The sequence below is a fragment of the Penaeus vannamei genome, chromosome 27, assembly GCF_042767895.1.
Source record: "Penaeus vannamei isolate JL-2024 chromosome 27, ASM4276789v1, whole genome shotgun sequence".
Taxonomy (NCBI): domain Eukaryota; kingdom Metazoa; phylum Arthropoda; class Malacostraca; order Decapoda; family Penaeidae; genus Penaeus; species Penaeus vannamei.
In genome coordinates, this window is record NC_091575.1 from 29,924,890 (window position 1) to 29,939,889 (window position 15,000).

Sequence of the window (15,000 nt, forward strand, 5' to 3'; positions counted from 1 at the left end):
AAAACACTATTGGGGTCAAAGGCGACGCTGCTGTTGTTGTTGATGGTGCCTGTAGAAGGGAAGAAGAAGCGGGGGGTCTCGTGTCCCTCCCTGAATTCAGCTGCGTGGGCGTTCTCAGCTGCGTGGGCGTTCTCAGCTGCGTGGGCGAGGGTGGCAGCCACGGAGGCGAAGATCAGGAAGGCGGTCATTCCTGAGGGTGAGAGAGGAGGGTGTGTTATTGAGGGTCCTGTGGGTATTTTATTTTTTAATTGGGAATATGTGTCCTGTGGGTATTTTTTTTTCAAATTGGGAATCTGTGTCCTGTGTTTTTTTTTTTTTTATTTGGGATCTGTGTCCTGTGGGTATTGTTTTTTTTTTTTATTTGGAATCTGCGTTAGAGGTATTGCTATTAATTTGAGTTTGTACTGCATAGGCATTACTATTTTCATGTGTGTACACGATGGGTATACTAGTATCATTAATAAAATATTACTGTTACTATGATTCATCGTTACGTATGACTGTTGATAATCCCTATGTTATTTTTTATACCACACACACACAAATATATATACACATAAACGTACATTTATATATATATATATATATATATATATATATATATATATATATATATATATATATATATATATATATGTATAACTATGACGTTCTCAAAGTAAAATGATTAATATAAGTCGGGTTATACAGTGTTTCTGTTTTCTATTTGCTTATTCAACTTTCGTAGCAGATGGAATGAGTGTTTGTTGGTCGCATACATATACTACACACACACACACACACATACACACACACACACACACACACACACACATATAGGTATATAGATAATACCCATATATCATCTATAACATCAACACCTGACCCAAAAAATCCTTCAATTCGCACACAAACTTTCCCCCTTCAAATCTGCCAATCAAACGAATCCCTAATCCCCCCCCCCCCACCCACCCACGGCAGCCCTTACCTCTAAGAGCCATGTCGAAGATTCGCCGAAGTATCTCACGGAGGTTTGGGAAACACGAGCGCACACCGAGAGGCCGAGGAAGCAAGTGTGAGGAAGAGACAACAGGAAGCCTCTTAAATACGGACAGCTGGGGGAAGGTCTGGCATCCGAGCAGTGCCGATCAGCTGGTCGCCGGATGGAAGGGGAGGGGGAGGAGGGAGGGAGGAGGAGGGAAGTGGGGGGGAGGAGGAGGGAAGTGGGGGAAGGGAAAGGGGGGGAGGAAGGGAGGAGATGGTCTCTGGGGGTGGGGTGGGGGGGAGAAGGAGGGAAGTGGGGGAAGGGAAGAGATGGAGGAAGGGAGGTGCGTCTCTGGGGGTGGGGTGGGGGAGAAGGAGGGAAGGGGAGGAAGGGAAGGGGGAGAGGAAGGGAGGGGGTGGTCCCCTTGGGGTGGGGGGCGGAAGTGGGGAGTCAAGGTGTGTGACTTTGATTTTCTGTCTGCGGGAATGTATGTATGCAGGTCGTGTGAAGATGTATGCATGTATCTGATTATCTATTTACCTACATATCAGTCTATCTATCTATTTATCTATACATACTAACGTACATACACATGCATATATATATATATATATATATATATATATATATATATATATATATATATATATATATATATATATATATATATATATACCTACACACACACACACACACACACACACACATATATATATATATATATATATATATATATATATATATATATATATATATATATATATGTATGTATATATATGTATATATATGTATATATATGTATATATATAGATATAGATATAGATATACATACACACACACACACACACAGATATATATATATATATATATATATATATATATATATATATATATATATATATATATATATACATATATACATATAAACATATACCTACACACACACACAGAAACAAAAGACAGTGAAAAAAGACTAAAGATAAAAGAGAGAAAGAAAGAAAAGTGGAAAAAGTGACGCGCTCATTCCGTCTTCATTACAACCAAGACCACTTAATCATTCTCCTGAAGTGACTCTAAGTGACTGCTGAGTTAACGTACAGACAGACTGGAAGAGGAGGTATGAGGAGGGCGGAAGAGAGTGTACTTAAGAAGAAGAATGAGAATGAGAATGAGAATGAGAATGAGAATGAGAAGGGGAAGGAGCAGGAGAAGAAGAATGAGAATGAGAAGGAGAAAGAGTAGGAGAGGAATGAGAATGAGAATGAGAAGGGGAAGAAGAAGAATGAGAATGAGAATGAGAATGAAAATGAGAAGGGGAAGAAGAAGAATGAGAATGAGAATGAGAAGGGGAAGAAGAAAGAGAAGAAGAATGAGAATGAGAATGAGAAGAATGAGAATGAGAATGAGAATGAGTAGGAGAAGAAGAATGAGAAGGAGTAGGAGAAGAAGAATGAGAATGAGAATGAGAAGAAGAATGAGAATGAGAAGAAGAATGAGAATGAAAATGAGAATGAGAATGAGAAGAAGAATGAGAAGGAGAATGAGAAAGAGAAGGAGAAGGAGTAGGAAAATGAGAAAGGGGAGAAGAAGAAGGGGGAGAAGGAGAAAGAGAAACAGAAGGAGGAGGAGTAGGATAAAGGGGGAGAAGAAGAATGAGAAGAAGAAGGAGAAGAGGAAAGAGAAAGAGAAGGAGATGACGAATAATGAGAAAAAGAAAAAGGAGAAAGAGAAGAAGAATGAGAAGGCGTAGGAGAAAGGTGAGAAGAAGAATCAGAAGAAGAATGAGAATGAGAAAGAGAAGGAGTAGGAAAAGGGGAAGGGGGAGAAGAAGAAGGCGTAAAAGAAAAAGAACGAGAAAAAAGAGAAGGAAAAGAAGTAGGAGAGGGGGGAGAAGACGAGGAAGAACAAGGAATGGGGAAGGAGAAGGAAAAGAGAAAGGAAAAAAGAAGGAGAAAGAAAATGAGAACAGAAAAAGCAAGGAAAAAAGAGAAGAAGAAGGAGAAGAGAAAGAGCAAGGGAAGGATAAAGAGAAGGAGAAGGAAATGCAAATGAGAAGGAGACAAATGAGAATAAGAAGAAAATACAGGAACATAAGAAATATGCCGAAAAGAGAGAAAGACAAGATAGAAAACTAGGAAACGCACAAGAAAAAGAATGAAAGATATAGTAAAAAGAAAAAGAAAATGCAAAAGAACAGTGACCGAAAAAGAAGAAGAAGGAGAAGAAGAGAGAGAGAGAAAAAAAAAAAACTGGAATAAATTAAAAACAACAAGGAGACAAGCAAAGGAAGAAAAAGAGATAACGATGCCCCCCCCCCAAAAAAAAAAGTGAAAAAGATAAAAAACAACAACGGGAAAACAAAAAACAAAAACAAAACAATAAACAAACAAAAACGAAAAGGAAAAAACAATCGACTGAACAAAACAAAACAAACAAACAAACGAAAAACAAACATGATATACCCCCCCACCACCCCCAAATGACCCGATTCTGAACCGAAGCGACAAACCCCACTAAGACCCCCCCCCCCCTCCCCGCGACTTTCCCCGAGGCGGACTTTCACCCTCGAAGCCTCACCCTCGAAGGGACTCCACACTCTAGGACTCTCCCGAAGGACCCGAGGTACTCCTTCCTTCCGCCCCCTCCCCCCTCCCACCCCCTCCTCACCGCCCACGCCCGCCCACACACCGCTACTTCCGCCGGACTTGCGGTGGGTGACACTGACCGAAATTTCACTCGGTATCAGGTATCAGGTATCGACAGGTGTTTTTTTGGGGGTGTTCCGTTATCGGGGTTTTGGGTGTTGTGGTATCGGTGTTGGGTGGTTGGGTTGTTTGGTATCGGCGTCAGGTTACTGGGTATTTTGGTATCGGCGTTACGTTATTGGGTTGTTTGGTATCGGTTTTTGGGTGTTGTGGTATCGGTATTAAGTGGTTGGGTTGTTTGGTATCGGTTTTTGGGTGTTGTGGTATCGGCGTTAGGTGATTGAGTTATTTCGTATCGGGTTTGGGTGTTGTGGTATCGGCGTTAGGTGGTTGGGTTGTTTCGTATCGGGTTTGGGTGTTGTGGTATCGGTTTTGGGATGTGGTATCGGTGTTACGTGTTTGGTGGTAGGTGATTTGATGTTTTGGAATCGGTGCTCATGGTATCGGGTGTTATGCGCTGTCGGTATTAGCTACTGATTTTATAGCTTCAGTATCGGTATCAGGTGAATTGATACCGGTATTGAGCACTCTGATATCGGAAAAGGTATCGTTGTTGGGTATTCTGGTAGGTAGATGTCCTAAAAGTGTCACAACCTTGCCGATATCTCTTGAAATTCCTCTTATGCCATTTCAGTGTTAAGGGCATCCATCACTCAGTGTTAAATATCCCTGCTAGAGACCCCTCAGTGTTAATTTAATCTGTTTCAGGTCCTCCAGTGCTAAAATGCCCCTGTTTCGAGTTTCTCAGTGTTCATTTAATCTGTTTCAGGTCCTCCAGTGTTAGAATGCACCTGTTTCGGGTTTCTCTGTGTTAAGTGCCTGGATTTCGTGGTTTTTATTATTCTCTCAGGTAATAGAATCATGTGGAATATATATTATTGCTTGCATGTGCATTATCACTGTTTTCTTTCGTGTGAGCATAATATTGTCTGAAGTAACAAAATGTAACATTTCTAAGATAGTAGGTTAGGAAGTGAAAAGCCCGCATATATATATATATATATATATATATATATATATATATATATATATATATATATATATATATATATATATATATATATATCTGTGTGTGCGTGTGTGTGTGTGTGTGTGTGTGTGTGTGTGTGTGTGTGTGTGTGTGCATATTTTCTCCCTTCCATGAAGGGGAACCATATAGATTCTATTTTTCCTTTAGTCTTCTTCTTGTACTTTTTCTAAACTGCATTCTCTAGTGAAAATATATAAAGATATATCGCCATTTTTTTAACGTATTGAAAATTTCCACGCTATATTCTTTATCGGGATAATGAACAAAGAAACAAGATGTTAGATCAGCAGAGAATGAAAATGGTGGATATTCAAAACCATAATTGCCACCTCTACCTATAAAAAAAAAAAAAAAAAAAAAAAAAAAAAAAAAAAAAAAAATAACAAGTGCATTCTACAATTCTATATTCCCTTATTTCCCCATAAATCTACCTACGAAAACATGCAATGTATTACAAAAAATCACAGATAAAGAAAACGGAAGGAAATAAACTGAAAAAAATAAGACTACGAAGCTACAATAGTTAGTATGCAAAGAAGATTCATGTTAGGACTATTGTATGGAAACCTGGACCCATTTTAGATCATAAACCTACCTAAAAAAACGAACGGTGTATAATAAATAATCACAGATAAAGAAAACGGAAGGAAAATAGTATAAAAAGAATAAGACTACGAAGCTACAATAGTTGATATGCAGAGAAGATTCCTGTTACGACTATTGTATGGAAACCTGGATCCATTTTAGGTCATAAACCTACCTCAAAAAACGAACAGTGTATAATAAATAATCACAGATAAAGAAAACGGAAGGAAATGAGTATAAAAAGAATAAGACTACGAAGCTACAATAGTTGATATGCAGAGAAGATTCCTGTTAGGACTATTGTACGGAAACCTGGATCCACTTTAGATCAGCTGTTGTAAACCGGACAACCGTGGCGCCATCTTGGATTCTAACCTTTAATTACTGAGGTTCCGGTGGACGTGTTAAGTGATGCATGTGTGTTTGTTTATGCTTATTTACCTATGTATCTATATTTACATTTATATAGATAAATAGATTAATAAACACACACTACACACACACTACACTACACACACACACACACACACACACACACACACACACACACACACACACACGTCCACACACACACACACACACACACTCACATACACACACATACACGCACACACACGAACACACACACACATATAGGCATGAATAGATAGATACGAATAGATATATCAGGTTGTATTCTTCGCTGGCCTAGTTTTGTTCCCAATATTGATCATTAACTAAGAGTTAAAACATGACATAATTTAGGAAAATGAAAGTGATTTATGGTTACAAAGAGAATTGATAATCCGAGAGGAAGGAAATGATACGTATAGCTTAAAACCGGCTTAGGAAGCGGTGGTTTAGGTGAAGTTTGTTTTTATTTTTTTCATTTTTTATTTCGATTTTGGTTTTGTGGTTTAGCTGTTTACGTCGAGATTTAAGTGTCTTGGAATGTTTAAAATTGTTTTTCCTTTTATACACGCTTTTATTCTCTTTTCCTCTCTCTCTCTCTCTCTCTCTCTCTCTCTCTCTCTCTCTCTCTCTCTCTCTCTCTCTCTATATATATATATATATATATATATATATATATATATATGTATGACGTAGAAAAAAACAATTCACAAACTAGATTGTTTGAAATAATTTTCGCTTGTGCAATATGGGTCTTTATACTACTGTATCAACTATATATATATATATATATATATATATATATATATATATATATATATATATATATATATATATATATATATATATATATATATATATATATATATATATATTGACAGGGGAGGAGACAGAGAAATTGGAAAAAAATAAAAGATAAACAGTTATGAAGTATGTGGTGGTCAAGACTTCATGTCATTTTAACGTCAAAATAAAAGAAAATGAGGAGTAACCGAATGGAAGAAATAAAAGAGAAAAGCGAGAAGATGAAGGGAGATGAAGATCAAGAAGAGATAAAATAGGAGAGAGCTGAAGGACAAAGAAAGTGGAAGAAGATGAGATACATAGATAATTAGAAGGAGAGTGAGATAGAAAAAGGAAGAGAGAAAATGAATGTGAAAATGCGTAGAAATTTCACCTAGCATCAAGGTGACGACAAAACAGAATGTATAACAAAACAATTTATTTACATCGTACAACAAATAAATACAAATAAATATGGTAAACAAACAACCGATTAACTTCGAGAGCACCTGTCAATCAAAAGAACAAACACAGTAGAAAAAAAAGAAAAAGAAGAAAAACAAATGAAAGCAGTTGGAAGACAAAATATTTTTTTTCTACTCTAGTCTTCCATCAATCATTTGACAAAATAGAAATAGAAAAGTCCTCAAGCAAATGATATAGATATTAAAAAAAGAGAACTCATTTTAAGAAATATTTTGAGCTTGCGGTGTCTTCATATTTCCCTCCATTTTTCAGGGAGAGATTTTAGCCTCGCGGTCTCTCCTGGAACTTGGACGAAAGGTTTTATTTTTCGCCATTTTCAACGAGACGTTTTGAACTCGCGGTCTCTATTGGAACTTAGAGGAAAGGTCTTTATTTTTCACCATTTTCAGCTCAGCAGATTTTAGCCTCGCGGTCTCTACTGGAACTTAGAGGAAAGGTTTTATTATTCGCCATTTTCAGCAGGAGATTTTAGCCTCGCGGTCTCTACTGGAACTTGTTGATGGCATCCTCAATAACTTGGTGCACTTTGAAGGTGCTCTTCTCATCGTAGGCTGGGGCGGCACCATAATCACTGTTAGAACAAAAAATGTAATTAATCTTAAGTTACTAAAATTATTTGTCTCTGTCTCATATTGAAAACCTCATCCAGTGATCCATAATGCCATTTCCTATAATTACAATTTGCGCTCGACAAACTACATACTGTACTATATTTTCATTCTATATACATTTTACCCTATATCAAAGTTATATATCCACAAAGTTATATATCCACACACACACACAAATATAGATGTATCTATATATATATGTATGTACCCGCATATGTATATTTGTACACACTCATACCCTACTTGTTACGAATAAAGCCAAAAGACAATACAATACTACCATACAGTATTATGAAATAAAGAAACCTCATGAAAATCACCTGTAATGCACAGATAAATAAATAAATAAACTCGTAAAGATAGAGAATACATAATACCATACAGTATTATGAAAGAAACCTCATGAAAATCACCTGTAATGCACAGATAAATAAATAGATAAATAAACTCGTAAAGATAGATACCAAAGAACCAAACATGTCCCACACGATAAATAAATAAATAAATAAATAAACAATCTCATGAAGATAAATAAATAAACAAACAAACAAATAAACAAACTCGCGAAGATAAACACCACAGAACCAAACATGTCCCACACGAAGCGAAACTCACGTAGCGGAGACGTATTCGTAGGGCTGAGCGACCTCGGCCGACGTCCCGGAGAGCCCCAGGAGAGATATGAGCAAGAGCAGACCGACGAAGATGACGCCGATGTACACGAGGGAGTCGACGCCGATGGTGACGGATTTGTCGGCGTTTTCGAAGAGAAGTCGTGCGTCGCTTTTGTGGGCGGCGTCGGCTGCGTGCGTGAGGGCGGCCAGGGCGAGGAGGAGGGCGGCGAGGGTGATTCCTGCAAAGGGATGGTTCGGTAGTTATGATGATGTTGATGAATTGTAACAGAGACAATACTACTAATAGAGACTCTGCTTTGAGAAGTTTATCAAGACAAACAGTTACAGGACAGACAGGGAGAGTAAAAGAGAAAAAAAGAGAGAGAAAAAAAAAATTATCCCTACACGCAGGACTTTCACCATTCATAATTATGAAACCATATCCCTGTTATTCAAATGCAGATGTAAATAAACTTCCCTAATTTTCCTTATCCGAACAGTTCCTCACACCGACACGACATTAGTATATCTAAAAATCAACTAATATATTCACTATAAAACAATAAAACTAATATATTCATTATAAAACCATAAAACTAATATATTCACTATAAAACCATACGCATATCATAAATATACCTTAACATCAACTAATACATTCACTATAAAACCCTTACCACGGGTTAGCGCTAAATAAACTAAGCCTTAAATCATACCGTGAGAGGTCATTGTGTAGCGCAAAAGCTTAAGAAGCGGAGCAGGACAAGCAGCAGAGTAGGTCCTTACTCGATGGTGTTCACAGGGTGACTGGTTCCTCAAGCGTCCCCATGCTTACTTAAGTAGTCCTACGGGGGAGACAAAGTGTACCTGCATTGACGTTACACTTTCTGTTTTTGCGGCAGGTGGGGGCTGGGATGAGGACATGTGTGCGTACCGTATGTGTATGTATGTGGATGTATGGACAGATGGCTATAGGTTTTGATACGAGATACATATGGTATGTATCTGAATGATTATTGTTTGTTTGTGAACTTGTCGCTTAAAATCTGGGTTTAAATAATCGGATCTCTTACAGGTATTTGGAGATTTTCCTAGCAAGGTCTGTATAATTTTCTAGGCCTATTTTTTGTCGACCACGTGCTCCACAGGTGTCGAAAAATTAGAAATTTTCGAAAATTTCTGGACCTCTCTCTTCGGTATATTAGCTCAGAAGTGATGTTTTTTTTGCACAAAAGTGTTGCGAGAGATGACTCTAATACAGAATCCGTCAACTAATGTTGTATGCATTATATATATATATATATATATATATATATATATATATATATATATATATATATATATATATATATATATGTGTGTGTGTGTGTGTGTGTGTGTGTGTGTGTGTGTGTGTGTGTGTGTGTGTGTGTATGTGTGTGTGTATGTATTTATCTATCGTCTATCTGTCTTTATCTGTCACTATCTATCGACAAACCACATTATTACGTAGGGTTTTCAGTAATCCAGTCAGATTTATAACCACACTTATAATGGTAAAGGTTAACTAGACAAATGTAAGAATAAAGGCATGAATGTAAAAGAGAAGAAAACAGTCACAGAAGGACGTATTTGGCATATATTTATGATATAGATTTATATTTGGTGAAGATTCCGTCGAAAGCGTCAAATGCGTTAAACATTCTCATTCAATTTTTTTTTCTAGTTTTCATGAAAATTACGATCTCAAATTTATCTGCAGACGAAACACTAATGATTTAGTTCAGAGTTTTTCAAACTTTTTTCAGCCCAGTATGTCCATTCTATCGTATCGTTCTCTTAACCAGATATCAGTTCATATAAATAAATAAATAAATAAATATATATATATATGTATATATATACATATATATTATATATATGTATATATATTATATATCTGTATATATATACATATATATTATATATGTATATATATACTTTGAATATTCCTGATTTATGTGGTAACTGTCATTTCGTCTGAATTTACGGCGAGTTTTGATTTTATATTTTTCATGGTTGGAATGTATATTCTACATGCAAGATCTTGCATATGGACAACGGATGAAAAAAAAAAATCTACCTATCTATACGTATATCTATGCATATATAGATATAGCTGTAAACATAAGTATACATATCTTTATATACATACGTACATATTGTGTGTTCACACACAGACACATATATTTATCCCTGCCCACACACACATGGATATGACACACACACACGCAATTATAACCCTGCCCACATAGATAGAAAGTGTACAGTCAATGCAGTTACTGTGGCTCTCTCCCAGTAGGTCTACTTAAGAAACCACGGAGGCGTTTGAGACACCAGTCACCCTGTGATCACCATCGAGTAACGATCCGCTCTGCTGCCTGCCTGTCCTGTCACGTTTCTCAAGCACAATGGCCGCTCACGGTACGGTCAGACACTTGTCTTAGACAGTATATGGCATTTCGTGTCAGGGTGTTCGTGCGGTGTGCAAACGTTGATATATACGTTTGAAGTGCTTGGTTATTTGAAACTTGAGAGGCGATGAAGGCTTGTTTTGAACTTGGATAATAGTAGTGTGGTTCACTTAGTGACTGTGAAGAGAATGATCCTGGTTAAACTATTTTCGTCTTATGCGTATATGGGTTAGATATTATTCCTTGGAAACAACTAACTGCCTAGATTTGCATTTAAAGATCTAACTAAAGCAGTTTTATTATTTAAGTCTCTCTCTCTCTCGCCATGTGTTGTATCCATTTGTCTCAATAAACTTCTCTCAATGTGTCTCTTGCAACTCGATAATCATGTAAAGGGCAGAGTCTCAGTCATATTCCTGTTACATTTTTATCGTCATTGTCAATGCCTTTACAGGAATCACCTTCGCCACCCTCCTCCTCGCCCTGGCCGCCCTCACGCACGCAGCCGACGCCGCCCACAAAAACGACGCACGACTCTTCTACGACGACAGCAACACCTCCGTCACCATCGGCCAGGAGACCCTCTCCTACGTCGTGGTCGTCTTCGTCGGCGTGCTCCTTCTCGGCTCTCTCCTGGGGCTCTTCGGGACCTCGGCCAAGTTCGCCAAGCCCTTCGACTACGCCTCCACTACGTGAGTTTCGCCTCGTCTGAGGAGGCTTTGGGCTTCTTTAAATGACCTCTTTCTGTATTAGCTTCGGTTAATGACATTTATTTATCTATTTATTTAATTATTTTTTTTGGAAAACATAACTGTATTAAATATGTATTAATTCCAATCTCAATTTCGACAGCGCTTACGGTGCCCCAGCCTACGATGAGAAGGTCACCTTCGTCCAGCAATTGATTGATGATGCTGTCAACAAGTTCCTGTAGAGACCGCGAGCATAAATATCATTCGATAAGTAAATAAGGAGAGAAAAACATCTTGTTGCTATGATAACTATTGATTATAAACAAAACTTTTTTTTTCTGTTGATGAACAGAGAGAACTGTGAAACCAATGATTGATTTGTTGATTGTTTGTTAACCATTTTGGGTTTTATTTTGTAATGTAAATAAATTGTTTTCTTTTTGTATTCTTATATTTACTTAACATATTTATTTAAGTTTCCCGACATCAAATTATTTGTTGCTGGTTTCCTTTCTAATCCGTTCTTTCTCTGTAGCTCTGTCTTTTCATGATCTTCCTTGCTCTTTATGTATCTCCTCTTTTCTTCCTAATTCGTTCTTTATCTGTCGCTTTGTGTTTTCTCATTATTTTCCTTGCTCTTTATGTATCTCCTCTTCGTATTTTATCTCTTCCATCTCCTCTCCCTTTCTCTCTCGTTTCTCTTTTCTTTCAGTCTCTCCTTCAGTCTCTCTCGTCTCCTCTTTTCTTTCAGTCTCTCCTTTAGTCTCTCTTGTCTTCTCTCATTTCTTCCTCTCTTTCTCCTCACTTTTCCCAATATATCTATTCATCTGTTCCGTGGTCTTTCCTTTCTCTATTTTCTTTCCAATTCTCTTTTACTGCAGTTTCCTTCAAATCATGATCCATATAATCCATCCATTTCTCTCTCTCTCTCTCTTCCTCTCCCTCCCTTCCCTCCTCTCTCTCTTTCTCTCTCCATCTCCCCTCTCCTTCCGTCCACATCCCTCCCCCCTCCTTTTCTCACTTCCATGTACACGAGAGAAAAGTAAGAGATATAATTAAAAGAAACGTTCAGGTTATCAATAGCCGACTACTTCTACTATCTATATCTATCTATCTATATATACATATATATACATATATATATATATATGTATATATATATTTATATATGTATACTTACATATATACATGTATACATACGTGCATATATACATACATACGTATAAATACAAATATAAATTTCCACACACAAATATATATGTACACATAGATATATTCATATATATATGTATATATATATATATATATATATATATATATATATATATATATATATATATATATATATATATATATATTTGTGTGCATGTGTGCGTGTGTATGTGTGCACATGTGTATATATGCATACATATATGTTATACACACACACACATACACACACACACACATATACACACACATATATAAATATATATGTGTGTATATAGGTATTGATATATATATATATATATATATATATATATATATATATATTGATACTGATATATTGATGGATATAGGTTTTGATACAAGATACATACTGTATGTATCTGCATGATTATTGTCTGTTTGTGAACTTTTTGTCTTGCGCTTAAAATCTGGATTTAAATAATCGGAGATTTACCTAGTAAGGTCTATACAAGTTTCTAGGCCTATATTTTGTCGACCACGTGATCCACAGCTCTCGAAAAACTAGAAATTTTCGGAAACATCTGGACCTCACCTTTCGGTATATTAGTTCAGAAGTGATTTTTTTAGGACAATAATGTAGCGACAGATGACACTAATACAGATTGCGGGAACTAGTGTACAAATATATATGTCTTTGCATATGTCCCTGTATCAATACCTATATTAGTCAAATATATGTGTCTTTGCATATGTCCCTGTACCAATACCTACATTAGTCAAATATATGTGTCTTTGCATATGTCCCTGTATCAATACCTATATCAGTCTATTTCTCTATCGTCTATCTGTCTCTATCTATCGGTAGATCACATGATTGCGTAGGATTTTCAGTAATCCAGTCAGATTTGTAACAGCACTTATGATGGTAAAGATTAACTTGACGAATGTAAGAAAAATGGCATGGATGAAAAAAAGACTATATACATGTTTATATATGTATATATGTATATGTGTATAGAAATAGTACAAGTTCACATATATATGTATATATACATATTTATGTGTATATACATACATACATATATAAAAATGTATATATATAGTATAAAAGTTTATATATATGTATATATATATATATATATATATATATATATATATATATATATATATATATATATATATATATATACACACACACACACACACACACACACACACCCACACACACACACACACACACATATATATATACATATATATAATTATTATTATTAATACCATCATATGTCGACCATTGAACGTGAATATGCGACCCGCACTTTGAACAATCCTGATTTATATGGTAACTGCCATTTCGCCTGAATTTACGGCGTTTGATTCTCTGTTTCTCATGGTGGGAATGTATATTCTAACAATAACCTCATGAAAAATGCAAATCTTGTATGTTGACAACGGATGATAGAAAAAAAATCGAGACTGCTTATTCCCAACGCGTTCAAATCTATTTATGAATATCAGTACATCTCTATATATCTGTATCCTTTCATCTATCTATCTACCTATCTATACGTATATCTATGCATATATAGATGTAGATATAAACATAAGTATACATATCTTAATATACATACGTACATATAGTATGTTCACACACACAGACATATATATTTATCCCTGCCCACACACACACACATATGGATATAACACACACATATGGATATGACACACACAATTATATTCCTGCCCACATAGATAGAAAGTGCAGAGTCAATGCAGTTACTGTAGCTAAGCATACATATCTTTATATACATACGTACATATAGTATATAGACAAACACACACACACACACAATTATATCCCTGCCCACACAGATAGAAAGTGTACAGTCAATGCAGTTACTGTGGCTCTCTCCCAGTAGGTCTACTTAAGAAACCACGGAGGCGTTTGAGACACCAGTCACCCTGTGATCACCATCGAGTAACGATCCGCTCTGCTGCCTGCCTGTCCTGTCACGTTTCTCAAGCACAATGGCCGCTCACGGTACGGTCAGACACTTATCTTAGACAGTATATGGCATTTCGTGTCAGGGTGTTCGTGCGTGAATATGGTGTGCGGTGTGCAAATGTTGATATACGTTTGAAGTGATTGGTTATTGGAAACTTGAGAGGCGATGAAGTTTAATTTTGAACTTGAGTGATACTAGTGTGGCTCATTTAGTGACTGTGAAAAGAATAATCTTGGTTAAACTATTTGCGTCTCATGTGTATATGGGTTAAATACCATTGCTTGGGAACAGCTAACTGCCTAGATATGCATTTAAAGATTTAACTAAAGCAGTTTTATTATATGGGTCTCTCTCTCTCTCTCTCTCCCTGTCTTGTATCCATTTGTCTCAATAAACTTCTCTCAATGTGTCTCTTGCAACTCGATAAACATGTCAAGGGCAGAGTCTCAGTAATATTCCTGTTACATTTTTATCATCATTGCCATTGCCACTGACCCATCCCTTTACAGGAATCACCTTCGCCGCCCTCCTC

At 36.5% G+C, this 15,000-nt stretch overlaps 3 protein-coding genes across 3 annotated transcripts in view; 1 reads left to right on the forward strand and 2 right to left on the reverse strand.

Annotated features, from left to right (window-relative positions):
* Window positions 1-1,075, reverse strand: part of LOC113811071 (uncharacterized) — a 1,855-nt gene extending 780 nt beyond the window's left edge. Inside the window, exons 1-2 of the mRNA XM_027362744.2 lie at window positions 968-1,075; window positions 1-190 (exon numbers count right to left, since the gene is read on the reverse strand). The exon at window positions 1-190 is cut by the window's left edge and continues 99 nt beyond it. Coding sequence (XP_027218545.1) covers window positions 1-190; window positions 968-980 — 203 coding nt within the window. The 5' untranslated portion in view covers window positions 981-1,075. The remainder of the gene's footprint in view (window positions 191-967) is intronic.
* Window positions 1,076-6,729: 5,654 nt separating this feature from the next.
* LOC113817313 (uncharacterized) lies at window positions 6,730-8,965 on the reverse strand. Its single transcript, XM_070140574.1, has 3 exons — window positions 8,885-8,965; window positions 8,170-8,407; window positions 6,730-7,514 (listed from the first exon to the last, which is right to left on the reverse strand). Exons 1-3 carry the CDS (start codon window positions 8,895-8,897, stop codon window positions 7,427-7,429), a joined length of 339 nt encoding a protein of 112 aa, XP_069996675.1. The 5' UTR covers window positions 8,898-8,965; the 3' UTR covers window positions 6,730-7,426.
* A 5,457-nt stretch (window positions 8,966-14,422) lies between these two features.
* Window positions 14,423-15,000, forward strand: part of LOC113811049 (uncharacterized) — a 1,074-nt gene continuing 496 nt past the window's right edge. The window contains exons 1-2 of the mRNA XM_027362728.2: window positions 14,423-14,503; window positions 14,978-15,000. The exon at window positions 14,978-15,000 is cut by the window's right edge and continues 215 nt beyond it. Coding sequence (XP_027218529.1) covers window positions 14,491-14,503; window positions 14,978-15,000 — 36 coding nt within the window. The 5' untranslated portion in view covers window positions 14,423-14,490. The remainder of the gene's footprint in view (window positions 14,504-14,977) is intronic.

Excerpts from the sequence above, each read along its gene's own strand:
- LOC113817313 (XM_070140574.1), bottom strand. Across the intron at positions 7,515-8,169 it reads TACGAATACGTCTCCGCTAC|TGATTATGGTGCCGCCCCAG; the intron begins GTGAGTTTCGCT and ends TTGTTCTAACAG.